Source organism: Ursus arctos, unplaced genomic scaffold (genome assembly GCF_023065955.2).
Source record: "Ursus arctos isolate Adak ecotype North America unplaced genomic scaffold, UrsArc2.0 scaffold_6, whole genome shotgun sequence".
NCBI classification, from domain to species: domain Eukaryota; kingdom Metazoa; phylum Chordata; class Mammalia; order Carnivora; family Ursidae; genus Ursus; species Ursus arctos.
In genome coordinates this window covers 11391043-11416835 of record NW_026623078.1, presented here as the reverse complement: position 1 = coordinate 11416835, position 25793 = coordinate 11391043, and the positions used below count along the sequence as shown (strand labels likewise).

At 34.9% G+C, this 25793-nt stretch overlaps 1 protein-coding gene across 2 annotated transcripts in view; it reads left to right on the top strand.

Annotated features, from left to right (window-relative positions):
- PXDNL (peroxidasin like) overlaps positions 1-25194 on the top strand; it is a 419206-nt gene extending 394012 nt beyond the window's left edge. For both annotated transcript variants that reach the window (XM_026516488.4, XM_057307764.1), the window contains exons 20-23: positions 2175-2289; positions 6778-6907; positions 22291-22404; positions 23129-25194. In XM_026516488.4, the coding sequence (XP_026372273.2) occupies positions 2175-2289; positions 6778-6907; positions 22291-22404; positions 23129-23260 (491 nt within the window). In that variant the 3' untranslated portion in view covers positions 23261-25194. The remainder of the gene's footprint in view (positions 1-2174; positions 2290-6777; positions 6908-22290; positions 22405-23128) is intronic.
- The last annotated feature ends 599 nt before the right edge of the window (positions 25195-25793 follow it).

Genomic DNA, 25793 nt, shown 5'->3' with positions numbered 1-25793 from the left:
GTGGATTGCTCACCCCACTATCAGCGCTCATTCTCTGGTGGAACAAGGGTACGGGGGAGTGCTTCTCTGTGTTTCTCCTCCCATATATGCATCACTATATACCTGTTACATTACAAACACAACTAATTCTTTGCTTTGGGGATTTATGTGTATAATCTTGCATATTCTATTCGTGCTTTAAAATAAATTCTGAAGTTCTATCTTCCTAAAAAAATAAATGAAAGACAATAGATAATGTTAGTTCAATTGCAGCCCCCTTTCTCTCTACTTTTTCCTTTTTATATGAGAATTAAAAGAGGAGATATTTGGCTTAACTGAAAATGCTGTGTTTTTCCACGTGCAAACTCTTCAAAACCACCAAGAACCATGCCTTACTCATTTTTATTTTCACTACAGTGCTCAGTCTAATACCTTAGTTTAGTAAGTTACACATAAATATTTATTGACAAAATTATATGCTGTTCAGAAATAGAAAAGCTAAGTTTTATTACATGAGTGAAACCTATATGCTTTAGCTGTGTTCTTTTTGTTTTCATTTCTAGTTCTTTTTTTCTCACCCAGGTCTGCAAATATTTATGGATTATTGTTATTGATAAGGTGCTAGGTTGAAGTAATGGTGTAAAAGTAGGCATGTATAGATCTGTTAGTATACTGCATAGCTTTATTTACAATGTCTCGATACTATAGTTTCAAAAGTAATACACGAAACATTTCAGCAGCACACATTTCCCACCAGTTCACTGGCAGAGCTTGCCCATTGAGGTAGTTTGTCATTGCCACAGTTCTACCTCCCTTCTTGAGCACTTCTCTGTCCTTGGGAATTCTGCACTTCCATGTTCCTCCTTGATTGTCCAAAGTCTCCCACCTGTCCCAGGGCTCAGCCCACTGAAGTGATTCAGACTTTGGAATAACCCATTTCTCTGTGCTTATTTACACTTACTGTTTTAAAATTGTATAAACAATGACTGTTTCTTATTGAAAACTGGGGCAAAACAAAGGATAGAGGTAGAATAAAAAAAAAAGAAATAACCACCATAACAATGTTCTAGACACGTCACTGTTACCATTTTGACATGTTGTCATTTCAGTCTATTTTCTATATGTTTTAATATTGGTAAGATCATACTGTATAACAAAGTTTTACTTTTCTTTTGAAATTAAAATTTACTTTTAATTTTATAGCATTTGCAGTTTATTTTGTTATTTAAAGAATCAACTTAAATTTTATCTATAGCTTTGCTTAACAATTTATCATGGGGCATATTCCTCTTGATTTTAATTTACATATGCTAAGGTGAAGATGTATGTTGTCTTTACTTCCCCTTCCCTAAGAAATAACTTGTACATTGCCCAATACAAAAAAGCTATAGGGTGATCCCTTGTTTCCCTCCAATTTATGCTGTCCAGTGTGATTTTTTAGATTCAAGTGCATAGTGAAATGCTCTGTGATGGTTATCATGTTCCACTTCAATCTATTTTTTTCCTTCAGTATTAAAAATTCCTTTTTTTTTTTGAGCTTTATATATAGCAGTTTTACTGTCTGGAAAGATGGGTTCCTACATCATTGCTTTTCCTCTTCTCAATATATGTAGTTTCCAATCCAACTGCTTTCAGATGAAATTTAAAGAGCTTTTGTTGTTGTTATTGTTTCATATTTATATAAAAATTCTCATACCATTCTCATGTGTTTTTATTGTTATGAAAAACACATACCATAAAATTTACTATGTTAACCGTTTTAAGTGTACAGTACAGTGGTGTTAACTATATGCACAGTGTTGTGCAGTAGAGGTCATTAAAAAAAAACTAGTCTTGAGTTGGTAGCAGGTGTTGATTAAGTCACTTGAGGAACTCAGAATTCCAAGCATTCTGTCTACCACGTTTTCATTCCTTTCCCCATTGTTAAGTCCTTTAAGTGAACAAAATGTACCTGTGATCAGTGTCCTTGCTCAGAATCAGCTTGCTCTCCCCGTGGAGCCTCTACATATTTTGCAAACTGCCTTGGTATCTCATTTGCTTTGGTAAAAACAGAGATGGAGCCACAGGCAAAACCAGAAACCTATAATTGAACTGACTGAAAGATATCCATTCCCCTCCCCAATTAAAGAGATGCTCAAGACAGGAAGGTGATGCCAATCTCACACATTGCTCATGTGGATACTTTTTCCCCACAGACTGTAGGAATAGAGGACAGTTCAGAGCATTCACACAAGAATCTCGAAAGAAACGCTCTGCTCAGTACAGCTATCCTGATGAGAAAGATAAGGACTTAAGTGATCTAATTAGTAGGTATGTACAGAAATATCTGATTTCTTTGAGCTGTTTACCATAAATTTACTTCAAATATACAATTTGAGGGGTTTTATAGAAACCATAGTTAACTCATTTGCATGTAGGATAAATTACACGACGATGAACACATAAATACATTTTGTAATAAATATGGGTTCCTTTTCACTCTGGAATATCATAGCCAGAGCATGCTCAGCAATAAATATTTCTCAATAAAGTACAGGAAATTGCACATCATAAATGTTATTTATGATTCCTTAAATCACATTATGGATATTGCTGTTTTTTAAATTCTTTTCGAAAATAGGAAACTCAGCATATTGTTTGTAAGAAAAGTAATAATATGTATCAAGTTAAGTTGATTTTAATTTATGTATAGTGTATGGCAAGGAAGGTTTAATTTGTGACCAAGATGGGATATTTTTGAACCCTTAGGAAATTGAGAAATGTCAATCTTATTCCTTTGAAATCCTTTGAAATTCCTTAGGACTTCTCCTGTGACACTTATATACAAGCTTCATATATAGTTACTTCTTTACAAAGTTTCTCCTCACAATTGTCTTGTAAGCTTCTGAAAACAGAAACAATGACTTGAGCATGGGTATATGCAATAGCTCCTTTTCACTGAGTAAATATTCAGTAGATGCTTGTAAAATTAAATTACCAAAAACAAGCATAAAAACATTGTAATTCACAACCCTACGGGAGAGATACTATTGAAGACACTTTGTTACCACAAACTAGTAACTTTGTCTTTTGTAGCAATCTCCTAAGTATTATAATTCAGTCAAATTCAAAATACATTTTTGGGGTTCCTGCCATCAGTCACAAGTGGGAATCTGGGACGTATGTAGACATGAACAAGACATGGTCTCTGTCTTGTAAGATTTATAGTCTAGGAGAGAAGGTGAGTCATCTGATAAGGGAGATGGGTGAAGGCTTCAGATTCTGGTACAGGTACACACTGTTTCTACTACTTCATAACCACAGTTATACAAAACTTCAGAGTCTCAGTTTCCTCAGCTATAAAATGGGCATAATAATACCAACTTTGTGGGATTATTATGTTGGGAATATATATATACATATATACATATACATATATATATATATACATATATATATATACATATATATATACGTATATATATATATATGTATATATATATGTATATGTAAAGCACCTAATGGTAATGCGGGATGCAGCATTATAGGTGTTCTATAAAAGACAGGATAGCAGATGCTGTTATAGTGCTCGCTATATGCCAAACATTCTTTAAATGCTACGCAAATATTAACTCTTTGAACAGAAGATTTATATCATACTGATATGAAATCCAATTAGGATGCTGTGTAATTCAGAACAAGGTATGGATAATTCCACCAGGCTTTTAGCCAAAGTAGAGGTAAGATCTTGAGAAAGAGACTAAGATTTTGATGAAGGTTTAGGGCTTCCCCGCCTGAAAGAACAGTGAGCAAAGTCATGGAGGCAAAGAAAAGTTAGGTGTGTTTGGAGAGTGGTAAGGCTTGCCACGTCTAAGCGACCTGGTGTGTTCAATACTTAGGGATGAAGAGCATTCTGGAAGAATGTTCTATAAAAGGGGATTAAGGCAGAGAGAGAAAGGTCTTGAATTCCAGGCTAAGGAAACTAAATCTGTTCCATGTGTTCCTGGAGCTCCTCCCTCCAAGGTCGACTGCTGACCAGGAACGGTAGCCCCACTCAGAACCATTTTAAATAATTCAAGTGGCAGAAAACAGTCAGATGCCCTTATTTAATTTAGCATTTCATTTGGTTTATAATCCATTCTACTACGTGAAATGTTTCACCAGAAGAAAATCAAAAATAGATATTGGGCGACACATTTGCAGGCAGTTTTTCTTTTTCTTATAAGATGTTGATGGAGATCTGGCTCTTCCAGTCACACCCACAAGTATGAGGCACGGACAAAACACCCACTACCTGCCTTCTACCCTGCCCTACAGCCTCATCCCGGTCCTTCCAAAAACATTCATTTCACTTGTTTTGAGGTAATAATTAACATATAATATTATCTGAACTCTTTAAGATTATGGTGACCCGTTGGGCGGTCTGCTTACCTGTAGCCTTAGTCACTCAGCTACAGATTGGTTGATCTCAAATTTAGTCTCCTGCCAATCTTAACAAATTTTACTCAAACATGAGCCTTGCAATTGGGAGTTCTGTTTGTTTTTGATATGATAATAAAAAGATAATAACAGCTTTGTTTTGTCTTCTAACTATACACACTTCAGTAATCCTTTGTAGATAGTTCTATTGTGCTCAAGACTTGTTTAGACTAAAGAGGACCAAATCCGCCCGCTCAGTGTGCACAGATCACTCAGGCTATGGATTCACTTTTACTTTTCTCTGCACGTTCATCTTTCTTGCCTTTACCCCTCTCAGTCACAAATTGAGCCTTTTTTTCAATACACTATTCATGAGTTAACATCAGTTTAACTTGATAAATATTATTTCTTCTTACAAACTCTATGCTGAGTTTCATGTTTTTAATAAGAATTTAAAATATAGCAACATCCATACTGTGCATCTTTTCCTTCCATCCTCCCCCTCCTTCCCCCACCACCTGCCAATAACCTCCCTAGCTGGTATCTTTGTCTCTCTTCTCTCTTCCACACTGTCTAAAACACAAATATGATCAGGCCTAAAATGTCTGTGTAGTGGTTAAGAAAGAACTTTCAAATTTTGTTTTTAAAAATCCTGATTTGCATCCAGCTGTGCAATTCGATAGCTGTATCATATGGACATATTAATAAGTTTCTAAGTTACAGTATTCTCTTCTGAGAGTTACAGTATTCTCTTCTCTGCTTCAAGTGTCTCTTGGCACTGCTGGGTGCATTGAGTGAGGTGATGTAGCCTCTATGGGAGAGCAATCAGAACTGCATGGTCCCTGAAATGGATGCAGAACTATGGTCCGCTTTATTTAGCTTCCCAGACTTACCCATCCCCCACCCCCAACCCAGGTAGAAGTCATTACCCTCTTCCTTGTCTTCCTCATACAAATGTTGTATTTCCTGCCTGTTCATCAATCAGTCTTTTCTGAGAGAATGTTAGCAGCCTACTTACTGGAAAGCACCCGCACATGTGTCTTAGTGTAAGGCCTGTTACATAACCCACAGCCAACATATACTTGTTCCGGTGTGAACACCATCTGATTGTATAATCTGGTTTTGCCATTATCAGCCACTCCCTATGTTCCTACATTCAGTACTTTAAATCTTGGTTATACCTTTTTACAATCATCCATACTTCCTTGTGGTTAAACCCCCTTTGATTCAACACTGATGATTTATAGGAGAGAGCACCACGAAAACAAAAGTGTCAAATAATCTTAATTAAGACGATTCATTGTTACTATTATCATTCATATCAACATTTGTACATTTGAATCGATTTGAACACAGCACCATAGTAAAAACTGGTGTGTGGCCACTAGTGATTCATGGTGATTCTAATTCACAGTGCCTTACGGAACATAAAGTGAATCTAGTGACTGAGTAACTGGCACTGGTAACTTCCGTTCTTTTTCAATGCTACCTTTTCTTAAATTCTCTGATGTAAGCTCTACACATGTCCTTGGCTTAGAAATTGTTTACAAGCTCATAGGATGTACTGTACCTGGCAAGCCATTTTCTTACTGAACAATAGAAGACATATATCAAGCAGAACAAAGCAGAACAATTTTGAAAGTTACAATGGCTTCTTCACAAGGAAGAACTTTTTTAACAAAATTTGGGAAAAAAAGAAAACTTGAGACATGAATAGCATGTCAACTAAATCAGATCTTTATAAAAATATTTTTAACAATATATTGTAATCATAGATGGATGGAACTTTCATTTCAATTTTCCAAATTCATTATTTACCCTCTGTCTTTTGAGAACTTCAGTTAAGCTCTAGCAATCATATTTTAAATTCAGCCCAAGACTTTTTATTTCCTTTTATTATCGACAATACTGAGCTATTTTGCATCTGGTTTAAGATTAGATTTTTGTCAGACTAGTATTCTTATCTTAATTTAGTTCTTGTCATGAATTTATAATAGAACAAGGAACTTTCCCACCTGGGTGCTATATAATATATAATATTTAATTTGTCACTGCTCTTTCACTGTGAAGTGAAATGAACAATTTTTAGCAAAAGACATAATTTGAGATATAAATAATATGTCAAATAGATATGTAATACTACATGGCATTCCCTTTATTTCCTAAGAAATACCTTCTTATCATTTTGAGTAAACTATAGAGAGCAGACGTGACACTCTGGATTATCTTCATATATGTCATTTAATTTTAATTTCTAATTCCAGCCACATCTTTTTATTGGCCACACAGAGCAGCACTCACAATGCCCTGTACATTCCAATGCCTGAGGTATATTTGTTGATTTTTTTTTACCATGCAACTTCTATTTTTCAGCATCTTACTTGCTTCTTGTATAAACAGGCAACAAGATCACTTGTACATTGATGAAGACGGTAGAAACGTGACATCTCTGGCCAAAGCAAAGTTCACTCAAGATTTCAGCAATTTTGCAGTGGAAATTCAAAAAACCATCAAAGCTCTCAGAGAACAGGTTTGTTTTTTCCCCCAAGTAACATGCCCTTATTGTAGAGATTGAAATAACTAGATTTAAAAAAATATGTCCAATGTAAATATACAGCACAATACCAGAATAATAATGGGGAGTTATTATATATGTGGAGAGTTTCTTTGTAATAGCTGAATTCAGGAAAAGAGCACTTGGGTAAAACCCACTTCCTTTCTACCAAACACCAATGTCTTCTATACACAGGGTTCCAGTGATGGGGGCTCTCTGCTCAGTGAGTTTCTGAGTTCCCCCCTCAGTGCTTTTCTGAATAGTTATCTTTGGTTGCTCTCTTCATCTCTGTGATTCTAGATTATTTGTAACAGGCCAACATATGCTTTTTTTTATAGTTTTTTCTTTTTTCTTTTTTTTTTTTTAATGGAGTCCAAACAAGCCTCTTAGGGATTACTGCTTTGTCTGGCTTTCCTTTTCTGAAAAATCTGTTAAAAATGAAATTTCCACACTCTTCTGCACTTTTGCTTATTTTCTCAGTTGTTCTGGCTCATGGTTTATTTCATTTTTTCTAAAATTTGGGAAGGAGTCAATGAGAGATTTGGCTTGTATTAGAAATGGCAATTAGATGGTTTTATTCAGAAATGGAAGTCTGATCTCTTTCAAGGCATGGTGCCAGGCTGGCTCCTTCAACTTTAATGTCACTGTGAAGTGTACACTTTCCTTCTTACCAGCAGAAGCCTTGAGGCAGAAAGCACTGTGGGGGTGTGAGAAGAACCCAGTGTCTGCTGCCAGGAAGTTCTGCCTTTTCTAATTGTCTGACCTGGGCAATTTATTTAACCATTCAGAATAAGTGTCGTCCTCTGGACTTTCAGGAATATTATGAGGATCAAATGAGATATATGGCAGAGGCACTTTGTCAACAGTAACCCCCTTAACATATTACTGTTGCTTTTAAAAGTAAATATATTATCTTGCATACAAATGCAAGATTACCTGGTTGCTTTGGGTGCCACCCTTAAGGTTTGGCTGCAGCCATGGTTTGCATCAGTGTGCTACCCATCAGCACCCATCTTTGTGACCAGAATGCCCGCTTGTCCAATCAGTTGTCCAATCTGAGTCTGAACATGGATCTCAAAGATGTGAAGCATTGTTTCTAGAAGGTTATTCTTGAAGGTTAAGGTTATTCCATCTTGTAATGGTTGGGGTGACCTAGGACTCTGGGACCTCACCAAGTCTAGGTGAGTTCATGTGTCATAGAACAGGTAAGTAATACTGGTAAGAGAGAGTCCTCAGCACTGGACTGCATAAGGTGGGCCTGTCAATTTAAACATTAATCCACTTATCTATACAGCAAATTATTTTTTCATAAACTTATTTTGTGGATTTGCAGACACAGATAGAATTCATAAACAACATTTTAGTCCAATTTTATCTACATGTTGGTGGTGGTATTTCATCTTCAATATGTGCTATAGTGATTAGAACAATTCCAGATACCCCAAGACTGCAGTAGCTGGCCCTAGGTGTCCAATAACAGTCTGAAGTAATGCATATCTCTAAATGTATCAAGAAAAAGTGTTTTTCCCTGTTAACTTGCTCTATCTCTTCCATTACATTGAAAATTTCTTAATAGCTGGGGCTGTTTCACTGCTGGATCCTCAGTGCCTGACGCATAGTTACTTACTTAAAAATAACCAATGTTTCTTTTTGTTTAATTTTTTAATTCAAAAAGTTCTGTATCTACCAGGAATATAAAGGATATGTTGGGACTGGACAAAGATGGAAGGGGCAGTTAGAAGGTCCTGAGAGCTCTTAACAGAAGTTAGGTTTCCCTGAGCTGTGATTGGGGCACACAGATGGGAAGAGGGTGCAGTAGGGCACAGAGCTGTGTGCACATTGAATGACAGCCAACAAAATCTTGACAAAAATTGAATGAATAAATAAATATGACATAATACCAACAATGGGAAATATTGACTCAAGTCAGAAATCAACTCAGATCATATAAAGGAGATTGAAAAAAGAAAAAAAGAATTGAGAATGGAGCACAGAGATAAAGTGAGCTTATTTCATGGGTAGCTCTCAAGAGCATCTACAACTACATCTATGACCAGAGCCGGAAGCACTCAGAGGTGCACAGGATGATGAAGACAGAAATTCTAAGGACAAAGCATATTTTCAGATATAACAAGCCCCTAGGACATGTGAAATTAACATTTGTTGTTAATTTGTCATTTACTGTATACAGACCTGAGTTTTAATGGTCTGTGTTAATGTGAAATGTATCCTTTTAGCTAAAGAAGGACATTCCTAAATGTGCAGTATGTGCAGCTTTGTGGTTTTTCTGTTGCTTATCAACACGAATGCAATAAGTTTTATAAATAAATAAAAAACAAAATCTAAACCCTTTATTTTACGAAAAAATGAGCATCCAGATAAAGTCATATGTATTTCTCATGGTAAAATTAAAGACAATGAAGAAGTAGATTAAACAGGATATAGAAACTGTAGTCCATAGTGATACTCATCACATAGGAGATTATTGTTGTTCTTGAGATCATCCCTTGTCTATGACACAAGATTCCAACCTCAGTTTTTAGCCATGGGTTTCTACCCTTACTTTCTAACCCTAGGTGCATTATATCTATGGGACTGTGAGATAGTGCCAGTCTGGACATCTTCCATTATTGATTGCTTACCTTTATTCAGTGACTTTGGAATGTCTAGAAAAGATATTCACTAATGTTTGTCCTTTAACCATGATACAATCAAAGAAATGAAAGTGGTCTGCAAATTCCACAGTGTTATAGGTGTTTTGTAATCAGTGGATTATAGTAAATTATATTTGCCCTTTATATATGATTCTGATCACTGTAGAGATAACTAGAGCCATAACTACTCTCAGAACATTTAATTATTTTAATTTGTGATAGTGTCTAGTTACATGGCTGTAAAAGTTGTCTGTGTGTGTTGGGGGGGAGATGGTATGAACAATGAGATGATATATAAGAATTTATGCATTCAATTAAAATTAAACTCTTAATGAGGTTTTCAAATTGTTTGATGTCACAGTAAGTGCTTTGTAAAGAATAGTTGAAACTTTGGGACAAGTTCTCAGATCCTTGGTATTCTTTTGAATGACTATAGAGTAAAATAAGATATACATTCAGACTCAAACCATCGGATTTTTTAAAAGAAATCTAGGCCATCCAAATCAGCTCTTAAACCATTAATTTCAAGTTCTATTCAAGTTAAATAAGACACACAAGGTTGCATTTGATCTAATATTTAAAATTAATAAAATAAACATATACTCTATTTTTGTATAAATATCAAGATCGTAATAAAATTGAATTGTAGTCTTCATATGGTATATGTTTCTTCCACAACCCTTTGGTATAATGGATATATTTTCTCTTTCTCTAGGAGCCTATCATACAGATATTTATTACTTTATGGTTGAGTTTTATGGTGTTTACACCTCTGTCATTATAACATATTATTAGCCAGAGCTAGAATTTACTTAAATTGTTAGACACTAGGAATTTATCTTGCAAATATATCATTTGTTTATAGAAAATGAAATGTTCTTTACATCTTGATGCAATTTCTAGGCCCACAATGTAGCAAAAAAAATGGCGTGTACCTGTTTTGTATATGGACCTAAATTTTCACAGTTGTATAATCATGACAGGCTATTTGCTTTTCTATCATTTTTCAGTTATTGTGTCATATATGATCAGATCTTAGACCTTAAGATGCAACTCAAAAAAAGTGCCTAATTTTGAGTATCAATGAATAGTACAGTGGAGATACACAGAGATCACTAAATAATTTGCATGTACTTACTTCAGGTCATTTGGAATACTGCATCAAATTTATGAGATTTTAGAGGGAATTTTCTTTTTTGATATTTTATTGTGCCTTATTATGAAATAATTTGCAAGTTATTGAAAAAATTTTTGACAGAAAGATAAAACACTAAAATTAAATTTAAAATGTAAGCTTATTTTATTTCCCAAGGAGATATATAAGTCAGTTTTCAGTGAAAATAATAGAACCCCTCTAATAGTTCCAAGTAGGATGGACTTCAATATAAGAAGTCATAGGTCTTCACAACGTTGGAAGGATGAGAGGAATAGAGGTCATAGAAACAGGTGCTGGAAGCTATTTGGTTTACAGGAGCTCATCTGGAAGCCACAGTGAGTCTCAACAATTTTGCAGGGCCTGAAGCTCAGCCTATGCACCTGTTAACAATTGTGCTTGAGAATAATACTGCTTTCCTTTCCAATATTACATGAGTGCCTCTCATTGGTAGAATAACCCAGAACAATAATGGGAAAGAAGTTAGGGTGTAGTTGTCTAGGTTTCTCCTCTGAGATCTATGGAAAAGGGTGCATTTTTGATAATTTAATAATTTAATGATAATTTTGATAATTTAATGATAGATAATTTAATGATACATAATTTCAATAATTTTGATAATTTAGATAATTTAGTGATAAATAACCCATAGCCCATATTTAGGCAAGATCATGTATTTCATTGTAACTTGGTAATTGGTTGGATGGTTGGAAAGATGGAATGTGAAGCTAGAAAGATACCTTGTGGTCACAAAGACAAAATTCTTATTCTGAATTCAGATTAGTTAAAACAAACAAACAGATATGAAGAGAGATGCAGAGAGCAATATATCGTCCACTATAATTTATTAATCCAAAGTGGGTTATTTCATAAGTTCAAAGGGGACAATAGTAATAGTAATTAAGCTGGGGTGGGGCAGGAAGCATAAATTAGAAATGTTTCAGGAAATCCAGCTCCATCACTTTATTGTACAAGTATATAAGGATGAAAGAAAGGAATCAAAGAGGCTTCCTTTTAATTAAAGGACAGGTCATGTTATTACTAATATAACAACCACAGAAAGTGACACAATTAAAGTTAAAGGAAGTTTTGACATACATAAGGAACAGAAAGATGTCAAGTGTGGTTGGAGAATAGGTAATCAAGGATAAGAAAAATCACATGAGATGAGTTTGAGAGGCAGAAACTGTCTAAATAAGAAGGCCTATAAAGGATTCTCCTGAATTTAAAGTCTCTGAGGAACAGTAAAGATGCTTTGCATTTGAATTTAGATAATTTGATCTGGTTTCTGAGGGAGAAGTGATAAAGGAATACAAAAGTGACTACAGCCATCTGTTTTGTTCCAGAAGTGAGCAGATGTTGGCTTAGCTATGCTGATGATCTTAGACAGGGAGAAAAAAGACAAGCTTTGGAGAGGTAATTGTTAAGTAGAATGGTCAGGACTTGGTGGCTGAATGTGTTATAGCAACTCCATTTTGATGTGGAGAAACTCCTGCCCAAAGTAACGTTCTAATGTCAAAACCTATGGGAGTAATCGTTTGGTTTGGACAAAGGAAGATTTATTATTCACACAGCTGGGGAGATGCCAGGAATGTTTGTCCATAGAAGACCACGTGAGGACACAGTGAGAAGCAGGCCGTCTACGAGCCAAGGAAAAAGTCCTCAGAAGAATCCAACCCTGCCAGCACCTTGATCTTGAACTTCCAGCTTCTACAACTATAAGAAAATAATTTTTTGTTGTTAAGCCACCTGATCTGTGTTACATTATTATTGCAGCCCTAGCAAACCAGTACAGATTTTGTTACCAAGAAATGGGATGCTGCTATAACAAACACCAAAAAATATGAAAAAGTCTTCAGAACTGTAGAGACTGTAAGACATTTGAGTTGCCAGTTAGAGAAAGCCTAGATTCCATTGGAGAGATTTTTGGAATATGATGTTAAAAGTACTTCCAATGAGATCTCAGATGGAAATAAGGAGCATATTATTAGGCACTGAAGGAAAAATGATCCTTGTTATAAGTGGCAAAAAACTTGGGTGAATCATGTCTAATGTTTTGTAGAATACAGAACATGTGAGTGATGACCTTGGATATTTAGCTGGGGAGATTTCTAAGCAAAGTGTTGAAAGTATGTTCTGATTCCACCTTGTGCTTATGATAAAATGTAAGAGGAGAAAGAGAAATTGCAAAAGAAACATTAAGGAAAAAGCAACCAGATCTTGAAGATTTTAGAAAATTCTCAGCCTGTCCTAGGTATACATTTATAAGAAATGAAACCATAGGTCCACATGTGAGTTTATATATTAATAGTCATAGTAGTGTTATTCAAAATAGCCCAAAAGTGGTGACAACTCAAATATTTATCAGTTGATAAAACAGAATGTGGTCCAATGCAATGGAATATTATTTAGCTGTAGAAAGGAATCAAGTATTGATTCGTGCTACAATATGGAGGAGACTTAAAAACATTATGCTAATTGAAACAGACCTGTCAGAAAATATCATATACCACGTGATACACAAACTATCCAAAGTAAACAAATCTGTGGAGATAGAAAGTAGACTAGTAGCTGTCTGAGCCTGGGGAAGGAAAGGGAAGTTCACTGCTAATGCATAAAAGGTTTCTTTTTAGGGTGATGCAGTAGTTCCAAAATTCGATTGTGATGATTATACAACTTTGTGAATATACTAAAAACATTTGAATGAGAGAGTTTTATAGATTCTTTAGGGTTTTCAACATAGACAATTCTGTCATCTGTGAATAAAGGCAATTTTGTATCTTACTTGTCCATCTTGTACCATTTATTTATTTTTTATTGTCTTATAGCTTTAGGTAGAACTAAAAGTTTGAATGAAACTGTTTGAGAAAGAAAAGTTCCCGTTCTTATGGGGAAAGCACCCTGCCTCTCATTTTTAAATATGTTAGCTATAAATGATTTTTGTAGATTTTTTTAATCAACTTGTGGAAATTCTTTGTTACTAGTTACTGAAAGTTTTTATTATGGGTGAATGTTGGAATTTGTCAGATCTTTTTTTGTTATTGATGTCATGAACATATAATTTTTTTTAGCCTGTTGATGTCATAGATTCCACTAATTGATTTTGAATGTTAAAGAAGCCTTGCATACCAGGAATAAATCACACTTGGTTATGGTATGTAATTGTTGTTATACATTGTTAGGTTAAATTTGCTACTATCTATATCTACATGCATGAGAGGTATTAGTGAGTAGTTTTCTTTTCTCAGAATGTCTTAATCCGGTTTTGGCTTAAGTGTTCTATTTGCTTCTATTTTCTGGAAGACGTTGTGGAGTGTTCTTTTACTTTTTCTTTAAGTGTAAAACACCAATGAATCCATCTGATCCTTGTCTTTTTTGGGGGGAAGGTCTTTAAATTACTGATTTAATTTTTTAATAGATACAAGGCTGTTCAGGGTATCTATTTCTTGTGTGAGTTTTGATAATTTCTGTCTTTAAAGGAATTGATCCATTCCTTCTAAGTCATGAAATCTGTGGGCCTAGAGTTGTTTATGATATGACTTTTTTGTTCTTTTAATGTTAAAATGGGATTAGTAGTGTTGATCCCTTTTTATTTACAATGCTGGCAATTTGTGTGTTTTCTATGTTTTCTTGGCTAGTTTCATTAGAAATATATGAATATTATTATTTTTAAATAATTAGCTTTTGTTTGTTTTCATTTTCTATTCTTTCTCAGTATTCAGTTTTATAGTTTTCTGTTATAAATTTCATGTCCTTTTCCCCACATATTTTGGGCTTTATTTTTCTCTTATTTCTCTAGAAACTAGAGTTTTTCTAGAAACTAGAATTAGTTCATTTGAAACTAGAAAAAATAAGAAACTAGGACAATTATAGCAGTAAAATTAAACCTAGAATATGATGAAGAAAGGACATCATACATTTAGAACAGACATCAATAAAATAGAAGATAGAAAAACAATAGGAAACCTCAATGAAAACAAAAGCTGATTTTTTAAAAAAATCGGTAAGATTCATAAATCCCTAGTGACACTAACAGGATAAAAAAAAAGAGAACACACAAATTACCAATACTGATTTCATATCTTTCTTCATTTGCAAATATATGGATTTAATTCCATGAATTTTTCTTTAAGCATTCTTCTGTACTCACCAAATTTTGATGTTATATCTTCATTTTAATTTATTTAAAAGTTTACATTTCTTTTTTATTTTTCTTTCATTGATCCATTTGAATTATGTTTCCTAATTCCCAAATATTTCTGTTATTGATTTTTAGTTTAATTCCACAGTAATCTGAAAGTGCACTTTGTATGATATCTATTCATTTATATTTGTTTAAGGTTGCATTATGGTCTAGGATGTCATAGATCTTGATGAATGTTTCCTGCTCTTTGGAACTCAGCTATATCTCTGCTTCATAGATTTTGAATTCCCACACCCAGACTGAAGGAGCACCCCCATCTGGAAAATACTTTTCTTGTGGTAGAAGAAAAAGACCAGTGTTGGGACTGGTGTTTAAAGCTTTTCTCTAGGTGTTAGCTGGGTTGATGCTTTTTGAGGGTGATAAGGGAGAATCTGTTCTGTGTGTTTCTCCTGCCTTCTGGTGGTTTGCTGACAATCATTGTCTTATAGATCTCTGCCTTCATATTCACATGGTATTTTCCCTGTGCATGTATGTCTGTGTCTATATTTCACCCTTTTTATGAGGATACCATTCACATAGGATTAGGAGCCCAGCCTACACTGGCATGACTTCATCTTAACTAATTACATCTGTGTTGCCCCTATTTCCAAATAATATGACATGCTGAAGTACTGGCGGTTAGGGCATTGAGTTACAAATTTTGGGGGTCACCACTCAACTCATGAGAGGAACCATGTAAGTAAGGATCCTACTAGTATGTAGCTCAACAAAGACAAACTGTGATCAGTATTGTTGTATTGTCTGCTCTGATTAAACAGCCACTTTAGGGAGAATGCAATGATGCGGGGTGACTAGCTTTTGATTAAGGTATTAAATTTGCAGAGCAAATTAATAAATTATATAGAACAATAGTTTTGGGGTCATTTAAATCAAAATTTTACATAACTGTATATGATAAAAGTTTTACTTCTGGGAATATAGAGTAGTTGTGCTTTTGCCTATTCCTTGCAATGTACAAATAAAAACCCTTAATGTCGTATATAAACAAACATAAGAAGACTCAGAATGATGAAAAGAAGAAAGAAGTATACTGGCTAGTGACCTTGGGGCCCAAGAAACAACATGTTGCTTCCTGGTTTTAGGTGTTTTTGGTTTTTTTCTCATACAACCCAGTTTGGAGCTGAGTAGCTAGCTTGGCAACTCTGAAATGACAACCGGTAGAGAGGAAAAAAAGATCAAATGAAACCTCACTCTCTCTAGGCAAAAGACTAGGAAACAGACAGCCTAATGATAGAGAAAACTTTTACACAATAACCACCCTACGCCAGTCAAACAATACAGACAAAACTGTGGCCCCGCTGCCACCAATGCTAGCAAACACAGAATGAGGAGCTCAGACTTTCACCCACTCCAGCCTATAATTAGACATCATAACTCCCACATTAGGCTACTGTCCTACAAGGCCAACCAGGAAACCAGGATTGTCACCTCTTTTAAGTGATTACAGTTAAAAGCAGTGGAGACCCCGTGGGGAGATTTGACTTCCACTCTGACCCAACAATAATGAAGAACCCCTCTCCTTCCCCACTGGGGTGGTGTCAGAGGAGGCTTGGTGGATAGTTAAGACTTCCACAACTTCCCACTAGTAATGAGATCACCCTTTCTCCTCCCCACCCTGTGGTCAATGGAAGCCATGTGCAGAGTAGTAAAAAATGTACCTACTTCTAACAGCTAGGGAAGTATAAGTGGAGGCCCAACAGGGAGCTAGGACTTTCAATTCCATATGGGATTAATGAAAAGAACTCCCTTGAGCATCAACAGAGGCCAAGTGAGGGATACAGACTCTTACTTCCACATGGCAGCAACAGTGTGGTGCCCTCCTCCTCCTGCTAGAGCAGTTTCAGAGGAAAATACCTACAACAGAAGGTTTAAATAACATCCAAATTCTCATACCATAACATTCAACAAGTCCATATTTCAATAGAAAGTTATTCATCATGCCAAAAACCAGGAAGATCTCAAATGGAGTAAAAAAACAAAAACAAAACAAAACAAAAAGAAACCCAGAGAATTCCAATGCTAAAATGACAGAGATATGACAATTATGTGAGAGGGATTTTAAAGTAGCCATCAGGAAATCAAGAAATAGAACACAGAAAAGTGAAAAACAGAAAGAACAAATGGTAAACAAAGAATGAATTGGTATATTTAAGCTCTAACATATCAATAATCATATTAAATGTAAATGTTCTAAATATACCATTTGAAAGACTGATATTAACAAACTAAAAAAAAAGTGTAACCTATCTTTATGCTTTCTACAAGAAACTGACTTCAAATATAACAATATAGGAAGGTTGAAAGTGAAATGGTGGAAAATATATATTATGCAAACTTTAATAAAGATAAAGCAGGAGTGGCTAAGTTAATTTTGGATAAAATAGATTTCAGAGGAAGAATTACCAAGGACAATTACACAATGATAAAGGAATGAACCACAAAGAAGACAAATCTTAAATATACATGCACTAATCAAGAGAACTGCAAAATATTTGGAATATATGAAGCAAAAACTAATAAAACTGAAAAGAGGAATAGTCAAAACTAGTCAAAACTATAACATCCCTATCTCAACAGTACAGAGAATATCTAAAAAGAAAAGTCAGCAAGATTTAGAAAAATGCAAAAATGACTTCAAACAATAGGATCTAACTGACATTTATATAGCACACTCAATCTGACAATAACAGAACATTCGCTCTATTCAAGTGCCTACCTCTAGTACCGAAAGACTTTATTCTGGGTCATAACAGAAACCGTAATAAATTTAAAAGAATTCAAGTTATACAGAGCATGCTTTCTGAACCCAACACAACAAAACTGGAAATAAGAGAAAGACAACAGGACGATGACCAAATATTTGGAAAGGAAGCAACGTACTTTTGAAGAGTTAATGAGTCAAAGAAGAAGTCCCAAGGGGAATAAAAAAATACCTTGAACTGAATGAAAATGAAGCATAAATTAGCATAAAGCAGCACAGAGAGGGAAATTTATAGCCCCTAATACATACAATAGAAAAGAGGGAATGTCTTTCAAATCAATAATCTAAGTTTTTACCTCAAGAACCTGGAAAAGTAACAACTAAATAAACTCATGGCAAAAAGAAAGATGGAAAAAATCTTCACATCTAAATTTGACAACTTAGATCAAGTGGACTAACTCATTGAAAAACACAAGCTACCATGTTCACCCAGTATGAAATAGATAATTTGAATAGATTTAAAGCTGCCAAGGAAATGGAATTATTAATTTAAAAAAATCTCCTCCCCAAATCCCCATGTGCAAATGGTTTCAAATGTGATGTCTATCAAATGTTTAAAGAAAAATTCACAGCAATTTTCCAGTAATAGAAGAGAAGAGAATACTTTCAATTCATTTTTGAAGATACTATTAATCTGATACCAAAACTAGACAAAGACAGTACAAAAGAAGAAAACCGCATACCAGTATCCCTTATGAATATGTATACAACAACTTTTAACAAAATATTAGCAAAGAGAATATAGCATAAAAAGAATTATGCAACATAATTAAATGGGGTTTATTTGAGGAATTCAAGGTTGGTTTAATGCTCCAAAATCAATTAATTAATGTAAACTGCTGTATTAATAGGCTAAATGGTGAATGGTTAAATGCTTTCCTCCTACTATTGCTAATAAAGTAAGGATGTCCATTCTCACTATTCTTATTAAACAGAGCCCTGAAAGTTCTTCCCAGTTCAATAAGGCAAGAATAGGAAAATGTCTACGGATTGGAAAGGAAGAAAGAAAACTATTTTCAGATGATATAATTACCTCGTAGAAAATTGAAAGGAATCTACCAAACAACTCTTAGAATTAATAAGCAAATTCATCAAGGTCATAGGATAGAAGATACATAAGATAAACATACAAAAATAAATTGTATTTCTGTATACTAGCAATAAGTACCTGGGAAAATAGGAAAAGGAAAGTTATGGTCCAGCATGTTCTCTGACACCCCACCAAAGTGCCTCCTATTCTCAAGACTGTGATTAACTCCAGAACAAAATTTTATCATGCATTATAGCTCTTACATTTATGGTACGTAGATGGTTCTCAGACTATTTCCCTTAAAGAGTTTCTTTGTCATTTGAAAATATATTATTGCTCCAAGTGCCTGAAGTTTATAATAGATGTGTTGCTGTCATTTCTCTATTTTGCTTTCTATACTTTTCTCCTTGAGGACAGAAGTTACCCCCTAAATATCTTTTCTATATCAATTGCCTCTACTCTTTTTAATTTTTTGGAAATTATTCAACTTTACTAATGTTTAACATGTTCTTAGTATTTTTAGAAATAAAAGTGTTTTGTTTTGTTTTTTGTCTTAGTCTTCTAGGCCATAATCACTAATATCTCTACAGAACTCCCCTGCTTGGGCAAGGACTAACTCAGTCCACATCTAGTCATTGTATAACTCTATCATTCCTGCCTCCACCACAATTTTTAATTTATCCCATCATCATCTCCATTATCACTACTTACATAAAGCCAGAGATTTAGCCTTTTAGTTCATCAGTATTTAGCTGGCATATTTTGGATACTTAAGAATCCTGTTGGGTAATGAATAAATTAATGAAAAATGGATGTTACTTCCCAAGTGTAGGCACTGTAGTACTAAATCACCCCAAAGGCCCACCCTACTGTCAACTTTAACACAAACATTGTACAATATTTTACACAATTTTATTTATTTATTTATACACACATACATACATACATCAAGACTTTTTGCTTCCTTAATAATTCCAAGTCCATGGGTATTCTTGGCTCTGGAAAATGTAGTCCTATCTTTTTATTTAATATCCAAATAGCTTTTTTCACATGTTTTATGTTTTTCTTTCAAACTTAAATATTCACTGTTCCTCCTCCCCTCTTACTAACTTCCTTCACACATTTTCCCTCTAGCTGAAATATACTGTCCCTCTCACCCACATTCCCATGTGCATAAATACTACCATGACCAAATGTCATCTTTTTTCAAGGCCTAGCACTAGTACCATTTAATTTGTAAATTCTTTCCTGATTACTCCCTTTCCTGCTCCATTCTTCTAAAAATAAACATTTTTCCTTGAAATCCCATATCATTGTATATATGCTCTTACAGCGCACAACATCTGGGCTTGTATCATATTCATTTTTGCAGAAATTCACTCTCCCCTACCACACTGCAAACTCCTTAGGGCTAAAAACCCAGGGGTATTTATCATTGTAGTCTCCCCTAGACTAGCTGACAAACAGCAGGTGCTTAATAATTATTTAAAAATAAATCATTGCTTTTATGGTCTTTAAGCCATCCAGTCTGGTCTATTGTTTGTCTCCAAATTTTTCTTGGGCACAGTAATTTCTGTCACATACAAACAATCATGGTCAAGTATTTGAAATTATTTCATCATTTCCAACCAAATAACAGAGTTCAGAGAATCTGAAAGGAATATTTACTCTAGAGAATAAAAGCATAATGATTCTTAGATATACACTAGAAAGTTCTTTTGAAAATATGGGATCTGGGGCATCTGGGTGGCTCAGGCGTTAAGTGTCTGCCTTCGGCTCAGGGCGTGATCCCAGGGTCCTGGGATCGAGCCCCGCATCAGGCTCCCTGCTCCGCTGGGAGCCTGGTTCTTCCTCTCCCACTCCCCTGCTTGTGTTCCCTCTCTCGCTGGCTGTTTCTCTCTCTGTCAAATAAATAAATAAAATCTTTAAAAAAAAAAAAGAAAAGAAAATATGGGATCTAGCCCTAATGATGCATGTATTAGTTTGCTAGCACAGCCCTAACAAATACCACAGGCTAGGTGGCTCTACAAAATAAATTAATTTCTCAGTTCTGGAGGCTGGAATTCCCAGATCAAGGTGTTGACAGGATTGGTTTCTCCTGAGGTCTCTCTCCTTGGTTTGTATCTTCACACAGACTTCCCACTGTGTCTGGACTCTAATCTCTACTTCTCGTAAGGACACAAGTCACACTGGATTAGGTCCCATCTCTATGACATTTTAAGTTAATTACCTCTTTAAGGACTTTATCTCCTAATACAGTCACATTCTGAGGTATTGGGGGTTGGAACTTCAACATATGACTTTCAGGCGATACGGTTCAGCCCATAGCATTACAGTTGCAACTTTCATAAGTCATTCAATGCTCTTGGACTTAGCCTCTTCTTTGGTAAAACTGTATTATTTTCATCCTTTCTAAAATTCCTCTCAGTTCAGTATCTGTAATTTCTCTATGGTTCGTTACTCTTTTGTAATGCATTCTCTAGAATATATCTTGGTGAACATCACCATCCTTCATGCACCTTATGAAACCTGGAATTTGCAGTCATCTTGAGTTCTTCTTTCTTCCCTACCCCCCAATTCAACCAAACATCTCTACTTGCTCAATGGCTCTTCCTGACTCTCACTTCTTCCTTTCTCAGCTGAGCCCATGTGGATCTTCTTGCAGTTTCCTTGCTTTCACTAGTCTGTCTTCATATTGCCATTATGAGATCACTGCAGTTTTTCCCCATTGTCTAGAGACTATAATATCTAAATGAACTTATAGGACTGGTAAGGTCCTAATTTCCTTTGCTGCCTTGATTCCCACCAACACTCCCCCTTTGCCTTTTACCCTCCACAGCAGTTTATATTCCTGAGATACCGTGCCCACACTTTGGCCAAACTTTTTCCCTTTTGTCTGACATGCTTTTTCCCTGATTATTCTTTGGAATGATTTTGTAATGTCTACTTACAGCTCAAATGCTTTTTCCCATGCGAGGCCTCCCTTACTTCCTGAGGCAGAATGGAGAAAAGCTTGTCTTCTGCTCTTCTTCTGCTTCTGATATACTGTCATTATCTAATTGGCTTAGCACTGTAATTTATTGATCTGCCATTCCACTAAATTTAAGCTCCTTGAGACCCTGGATTGTTTGCTTTATCTTTGATCTCTAATACAGATTTGTTCAGGGAATGATGTTTATGATAACCTAAGCACAAAAATTAACTAAAATATTGATTTTTTGAATTAATGTTAATATTTATTAAGATTTTTAAATATGTAATTCTACTCATTTGATTTTAATTCTATTTTTTTAAAACTTACCTGTTTCAATATTAGATTCATATTCAGTGTTTTGCCACATATAGGGAACTGTTTATTAGCTTAAACACCGGATGACTCGGATTCATTAAGTTTTGGGTAAAAAAAAATGTTAAGAAAAATTATGTTGACTTTGAAGTTTCTTTTGCCCTCTAGGTGTGTGCTTACAGAATAGAGCATTTCATCAAACTGTGTTAGTTATCTGCTTTATTGGTACTATTTCAATTCCCACTTTCCTTTCCCTCATCTCCTCTTTTAGATAAACAAGCTGGAGGCACGTCTCAGGCAGGCGGGTTGCACAGATGATAAAGGGATTCGAAGAAAAGACAGTGAACACTGGATGAAAGAAGACTGCATTAGCTGTATGTGTAAGGTATGTGCCACTAGAAGTTTTTCCATCTTCCTCCTCCTGTTTTACTTCTGCTAGCCTGCCAGTTGAGCTATACCTGAAAAATTCAAAAGAGAAAAAAAGATGTTCTTTTTGTGAAGAGATTCAAGGCATATTTTTAAGGTCAAGATATTGATGTGAGATTTTGAGGTCCTGAGAATGCATTACAAAATATGCCACTCTCTCATGAACACTTGCCAAATACCACTTTTCACATTTTCACTAATAATTGAGAGAGCTGACACTCAGGATGTTTATTGAGCTTTGCCCAAGATCACACAAATAGAGGCAGAAATGGGGCTTGAATTCATCTCCTTATTCTCTAGTCAGTCTTACTACAAATGTTGCCTGAAAGCATTTGGTAAATATTAAAAAATGTTATCATGGTACCCACCAAAAGAAAAAGGCTCAGTCTTTATTTAGTTTGTTTTTTGAACAGAGCTGATGCCAATTTCTCCTGCCTCTCTCCACACCCCAAGCCCTCCGGTTTGGGAAGTAACATTTTGTAGGCCAGTACTTCGAGCCTTGGTTTTTCATGCTGCAAATGTAGAAATAAAGCATTAATAGGAACTACATGTATAAATTAGTTCATACCATCGGTAATTTTTATTATATTGAGATAGTCAATCAGAATACATATTATAAAAAACTTTTAAAAAGGTTTCTACTGTAAGAAACATGGGAATAATCTTCAAATGTTGCCTTTCAGAGTGGCCAGGTCACCTGTATGGTGGAGACTTGCCCTCCGGCTCCATGTGCCAGCCTTGAATTGGCGAAAGGAACCTGCTGTCCAGTTTGCAGAGACCCTGGAATGCCCGCTGATCCCCCCGAGAAACGCTAAGCAATCTACTGCTCTTGAGCCCTGAATGGGGAATTTCTCAGGAAAAGGCAGTCAGGCACTTTTAGCCTGTAGTCACACTCCTGGCACAGAAATCACTGATTTAAAACAAATTAGTTCTTTTAACCCTTCAACATACTGAAGCTCTTGCCTCTTTTCATTTTTCTAACATACCTTGAAGTAATGCAAAATTAAAGTCTATAAAGAAGATAGGGATTACTTTATTGTGAGAAATATTTCTTATTGTAGGCTCCCATTTTTTTATACTGTGCATGGAAATAAAAAGGATTTCATGCAATATTTTTTTAAAAATCTGAGTATTGTGGGAAATTTCTTATTTCAAAATTCAGAGAGATTATAGGATCTCCAGGAATTTTGAGAGAATGGGTTTTGCACTCAGAGAAAACATCTGGAAAGATGTGTGATAACTTTAACACATGTAATACATGCCGCGTTCTTCACTCCACTCCGTCTCTCACATCTAGAAACTAGACAATGGCCAGATTTTTCTGGAAAGGCACTTACCTTAACCATCAGTAGGCTCTAACTTCTAGAACATTAGGGAAAAACCAGTGAAAGTATCATTATTTGGAGGAGATTGCCATTTTTACATTTGGCTGGAAAATACAAACACTATGAGGGAAAGAGCCTTCAAAGGAGTCTTGCCCAATCTCTGCCTTTGCCTCACTTGTCATTATTATCACCAGTAAGATGTTAAAATTGAAATTTATCAAGTCTGAGAAATTCAGAAGCAATCTGAATTTACTATCTGAAAAATTGGAAATGTTTTTTACATTAACAAAAGATGTTGCTATGAGGTTTCTTCTAATTTTGGCATTCTGTTACAGCATTTAAAATACAATCCAATAGACAATAGGTTAGCTGTATTCAGAATTGAATATTTAGTAAATTAGGTGAGTTTCACTAAATAAATTCTTTTAAAATACTCTGCAGCCACAGTATTTGGGGTTGGTTGCAGTGGTTGGCAGATTTTTTAAAGAAATCCTTTGTTCCAGGACTTTTGAGGAGAGACTTCATGTAATGTCCTGCCCAGAGGGGTTCTCAGGGTGATAACTCTACTGTTTTCCAATCATATAATAAACACTTAACACCAGGCACAATCTCCCAATATTTAGAAGTATTATGTAAAATGCAGTATTCATTGTAGTGAAAATATTTTCATGATTTTAGTATTATGAGTGAGAAAAGATGTTTGCGGATTTTGATAATACATGTCATTATTTTAAAAATGTATCGGTGATTCCCTCCCAGGATCCAAACTAATTTTTTACTAAAAAGCTTAAGGACAAAACAATATATCCTAAATGTTTGATGTTTGATGCATTTTTAAGTCCAAAATAATTTCTAATTATATTTCATTTTGAAAGACAAAGCTTAAGAAGTCCCAAAAACTTGACGTTTGGTGGCCTTTCAAAGCCCAACAAAGTGAAATGAAGCTAAACCTCATGGGAAGTATAATTTGTTCCTCTGAAACTACAGTAATCATATTGCAAATGACAATAACACATGTAATAGTTTAGTTTTCTCATCATATTCATTTGTCATTTTATCATTTTAAGTTTAAGCAAGACCTATATGATAACTCCTATGATTTTTTTTATACACTGACCATACGCTAATTTGGATCCCACCTGGTCAATATGTTTGGCTCATTAAACATAAGCAAATATCCAAATAAGAGAATAAAATTATCATTTAAAATGGAACATGGGGATTTAAAAACTTGTCTGTCAATTGACAATTTGAAAATTCAGTTACCTTTACCAATATGGTTATAGTATCATCATACAGATTACCTTTTGCTCTATTCATTTTACTATATTTCATTTATTTGACTGTGCTTTTTAAAATGTTTCACTTTTGAAAGTAATAACGTGCATAATAAAAATTTCAAGTAGTTCCCAAGGATACAGAAACCTTTGTGTTCCATTTCTGCAGTCCAAATGCGAATGCTATTTCCAGATCTGTGTGTGTGTGTGTCTGTGTGTGTGTGTGTATTCTTCTATACACATTCTATGCAACACAAATATGATGTTGTCTCTTCCTTAGTGATTTTGTTTATTCCAAAGAGCCTGAAAACATTGAAAATCCAAATGTATTTGTTAACAATATTTGATAAATTATATTCTGCCATGAAATCTGCTTGAGGTAAAATTTAATGTTTTTCACATGTGACAATTTTCTGGTCTGGGACAAAGGAAGTATCCATGAAGAGATATACACAAAGAAGATGAAAGCATTCTTGGGCTCGCTCTTTTCCTGATTTCATCTGCTAAAGAAAAGCAAAGTTTTTTAGCCAGGTTGTATGATTGTGTGAAAAGGTAGAAAAAGAGCTCCTTTCTTTCAGGGGCTCTTTAATGTCTACTCTGTGCCTCCTCTACGTAAGTGGCCACACTGCACACAGAGCTGCATGACATGTAGTTAAAGGGGTATAGACAGCTTTTATTTGAGACTGGTGATTAAAAATAGAGCATCTACCTGCAAACAGTCTTTAACACTCACAGAAGGCAAATAA